General features: G+C 34.0%; 1 protein-coding gene and 1 pseudogene across 1 annotated transcript; both read right to left on the reverse strand.

Annotated features, from left to right (window-relative positions):
• Window positions 1–1,198, reverse strand: LOC134274010 (uncharacterized). Its single transcript, XM_062756237.1, has 2 exons — window positions 790–1,198; window positions 1–706 (listed from the first exon to the last, which is right to left on the reverse strand). Exons 1-2 carry the CDS (start codon window positions 1,196–1,198, stop codon window positions 81–83), a joined length of 1,035 nt encoding a protein of 344 aa, XP_062612221.1. The 3' UTR covers window positions 1–80.
• A 2,785-nt stretch (window positions 1,199–3,983) lies between these two features.
• Window positions 3,984–4,402, reverse strand: part of LOC134274011 (nuclear pore complex protein Nup205-like) — a 12,118-nt pseudogene continuing 11,699 nt past the window's right edge.

The following is a 4,402-nucleotide window of genomic DNA, read 5'->3' on the forward strand; positions in this document are numbered from 1 at the left end:
TATTGACGATTCAACAATGACATACAAAAAATTTTAACATGCCACTATCAAATTTTCATGTTTCATTTTACACTATAGGCCTACTTATCCTTCTCTTTCATCAACTTTGGGCACTTGGCCACCATATGGCCTGGGCGTTTACAATAATAACATGCACCTCCAACATAAGATCTGTGTCTAGGAAACCTAGCCGGCATTGGCCCATACATAGGCATACCTTGCCAAGCTCCCATGGGAGATTGCCAAAACGGAAAATTTGGACTACCGGGTACAAAATTAGACCCCTGAGGACCTGCGAAACTTGCAGAAGACATTGAATTTACATTTTCCTTTGATTCTTTATTCTCGTCTAAATACTTTTTATTTTTTGACCATTCCGCCACAACAGAAGAAATTTTCTTATCATCTGCTGTTCCAAACAAACGTTGACACAAACCGAAAATATCAGGATTATTTTCAAATTTCCTACAAGTTTGCAAAGCCTTCGCATAAAAATCAGCCTCTTTATGACCAGAGGAAATTGCAATATCGACTAATGATTCAACCGCAGCTAACATAACTGCAGGAACTGTCAACTTAGGCCTGCTTGCCAAAATAGAAATGTTCTTTAATGCCAGGTTCACCTCTTTATCTGTATTCCCTGTCACTTCCTTCATAGCTGATTCCATTTTTTCCAGTCTTGTCTCAATGTCATCCTTTTTCTTCTCTACAATATAAAACCACCATTAAAAACTTGAACTTACATGTCCACTCTTGTACTCATATCACTAAGCTTTAAATAGCCCTTACCTACATCCTTTGACTCTTTAGACACTTCTCCCTCCCGAGATTCTACAGACTGAGACGTCGAGGGACGTGAACCAGGTTCTACCAGAATAGATGACCTAGCAATTGGGGTTGACTTAGGAGCCCCAACATCATTTGCCATGCAGATAGCAACATGCATCAGGAGACGAACGTTATCGATATCCCGTTGCTTTCCAACTAGACTCAACACCTCCTTCGCTTCTTCCCCCGTGAGGCTTTTGAATTCAGTCTCTAATTCTTCTAAGGAATATCTAGTGAGGGGATGTTCCTTCTTCAATCTTGCCAATTCCCTCTCGTCCTGAATATCTGTGGCCAAATCCTTTAACCTCAATGCTAAGGGTAGCAAATTCTTGCCCAACAGTGAATGCCTCTGCTTCAGAACTATAGACATCTATTAAATAGATATAAAATGCAGTTAAATGTTAAGTTAAATTCCACATTAATTAGAAAACAAAAATAAAAATATCTACAAACCAAACATGCTCAAATTATAAACCACTCAATGTAAATCCTGCACACAGCAAAAAAGTGAACCAAATGGATCAAAATATATTATCATCTTAATATATCCTTAAAATGAAATAAGATTTTAATTCTATCCCATTATCATAAAAAGGGCATACACAAAATATTTAACTATGCCGAGAATGCCTAACCCCTAATCTTGTACCCTCTACATACATTTAGTGCACATTCCGGAAATACAAAATACTAGTCACTGTAAAATATATATTTACAAATTCAGAAAAAACTACAGCTCTCGAAATGTCACAAAAGTGTAACAACACACGAGGCAATGTATAACCCCACTTATATTAAGACCAAAGTGGTGCACCATAACACCAAAGGATACCACTATATAACATCACATTTAAATATTGATTCTTATATATATAGATCAATACAAAACAAACTTGCATAGCGCCTATAAATATCTTACTACATTCCATCAATTACTGTGCAACAAAAACATGCACACCACCACAACTCTTAAATACTGCAGAATAATGTAAACCAAAAACAAAACAGAAACTTGTGTAACACCATTAATTGAACAGTGGTGTGCAACCAAAATACAAGAAAACTTGTATAATGCCATACTCTAAAATCATATAAAGGTGTGACCAAAATACAAGACAAGCTTGTATGACACCCTTAATAAACAGTGGTGTACAACCAAATACAAGAAAAACTTGTATAACACCATAACTCTAAAATCACATAAACATGTAACCAAAATACAAGACAATCTTGTATAACAATTCTCATAAACAGTGGTGTACAACCCGATACAAGAAAAACTTGTATAACACCACTTCTCTCAAAATTACAAACAGGTGTAACCAAAATACAAGACAATCTTGTATAACACCCTTAAATATTCAATATTAAACCAAATACAAGAAATTAAACTTGTATAACACCCATTCTCAAAATCACATAAAGGTGTAGCCAAAATACAAGACAAGCTTGTATAACACCAATAAAATCTAAAAAACTTCCCAAATGAAAAAAAGGGGGAAACAAAATACTATAACAAACTACTTACAAAACATATGTTTTGAAAGTGTTTTGATAGTATAGCAAATCACATGCAAATGAGCTAACAAAACACTATAACAAGTTACTTTGAAAACACTCTAACAAACTACTAACAAAACGCTTTAACAAAATACTACTAAAACTCTAACAAACTACTAACAAAACACTGTGTTTTGATAGTATTCCATTAGTATAGAAAATCACATGCAAATGAGGCTAACAAAACACTCTAACAAAATACTAACAAAGCATAAGTAACAAATCATCAATAAACCACTAAATTTGAATTTTTAAAATTATAATTAGCAAATTCACAAGTCTTTGAAAACATCTAAACACAGTCTCATATTGAAACATTACATGTATAAACATCTTGTTTCACAGTATTTTGAATTCCAGGTTTGACATTATTGTTCAATAGACAAAAGCACACCATTCCAACATTAAAAAACACCAAGTATTCATGATCACTCTCTTATATCAATCATTCTCTGCAGTGAAATCCTTTGGTGTAAGAGATATAATTCTCAATCCATTGACCATTTCTCCATTCACATACATTTTCACAGAATTTTCAAGTATAATTATAATTCATTTAACCCTGTGCGTAAAACTGATCTAAGCTGGGTAGTATATGGATTAAAGGTCGATCAATCTTAAAATGAACAAAAACCCAATAAAAACAGGCCATATACACATCCACATTCACAGACTGAAGGTTTAACTGTAGTCCAGTTTAAAAGAACTTTATGTCATGCAATAAATAAATACCTCTGTTATATCCAGATTCATCCTGATTTTGCTTTTTCCAATCAGGGATCAGTATATATACTAACACTTTACATGTCCCTTCACCAATCTCTTTGTTTCACCTAGTGCTGGTGGTTTGAAAATTGGCGCAAAACTAGTAACACAGGATATAAATAAAGTTGTTCTTGGAAGATTTTACTGCTCTTAGATAAGTCAACCCTTAACATGTCTGTTAATCAAATGAAATGCTAACAAAATATTAATTTGATGCAGACAAGTATAATGAAACACTTTCAAAATGCAATTTCATTCTGCAGAGTGTAATGAAACATTAATAAAACACCAACATTGTAATGAAACATTAACAAAATACCATGCCACCCCATCCTGTAAAGTATAGCATTGATGTTTCGTTAAATGCAACACTTTCAAAACATACTAAGAAAATATAAAAGTATGATTTGGTAGTGTTTTGAAGATATTTTGAAAGTATTTTGTTAGATTTCTTTTTCATTTGGGTTACGTGGCACAAACCAAATACAAGTAAAACTTGTATAGCACCACAAGTAAACATACTCCGCGACTCGAGAAATGTGTGCATGAACAAAATTTGGCGCGTAAAATCACGAGCAATGAATCAAAGACAAAAATAAACCCGAAAACATGCACACATAAATAAATAAACAACAAAACACTTACTTCTAGATAGAAGATGGAAATGTCGAAACAGCTGGGCTAGGAGAAATAACAAGGAAAGTCGTATCGTATAACCCGCCGCTCGGCCACTCAAACACGTCTACCTCGCACGGCTTTCCGGTTCGAACTGAATGAATATTGGTCAACTCTCGCGAGATCTCACTTGGAATACATCTTTAATACATGGTCAAAAATGATTTTAACAGGTATTAACACTGCAAGTTCCATGAGATATCAGCCAAATGAGCCCACTGTCAGTGGAACTAAATATCAAAAAGTTGTATCAAATTTTATAGACAATAATCATTTCACTGTAGTGAGCCACCTGTGTCTGTTTATATAACTCATCAGCTCCCTGTGTTGAGCCTCAAAAGTCTTCTTACTCTCCTTATGAGGGCCTCCACAAAACTGTAGTGGGTCCTGGACTTACAGTATTCCTAAACAAACAAACAAATAAACAATGGTTTAAACAAATCCAAAGAAATTTTTTATAGTTAGGTTATAAATTAAGCATAGCTCAATTAAAGTACACTGTATTTCTCATTTTCAAGTATTCAGTGTTATATAATGCCATCTGGATCAAGTCGTACCCTATTATGGAATAAAA

This window comes from Saccostrea cucullata, unplaced genomic scaffold (assembly GCF_032062105.1).
Source record: "Saccostrea cucullata isolate Sc308-1 unplaced genomic scaffold, CSIRO_AGI_Scuc_v1 ctg7650, whole genome shotgun sequence".
Lineage (NCBI taxonomy): Eukaryota > Metazoa > Mollusca > Bivalvia > Ostreida > Ostreidae > Saccostrea > Saccostrea cuccullata.

Coding starts and splice junctions, on each gene's coding strand:
- LOC134274010 (XM_062756237.1), bottom strand. CDS start 1,198: ATGTCTATAGTTCTGAAGCAGAGGCATTCACTGTTGGGCAAGAATTTG. Junction 707..789: donor TAAAGAGTCAAAGGATGTAG/GTAAGGGCTATT, acceptor TTTATATTGTAG/AGAAGAAAAAGGATGACATT.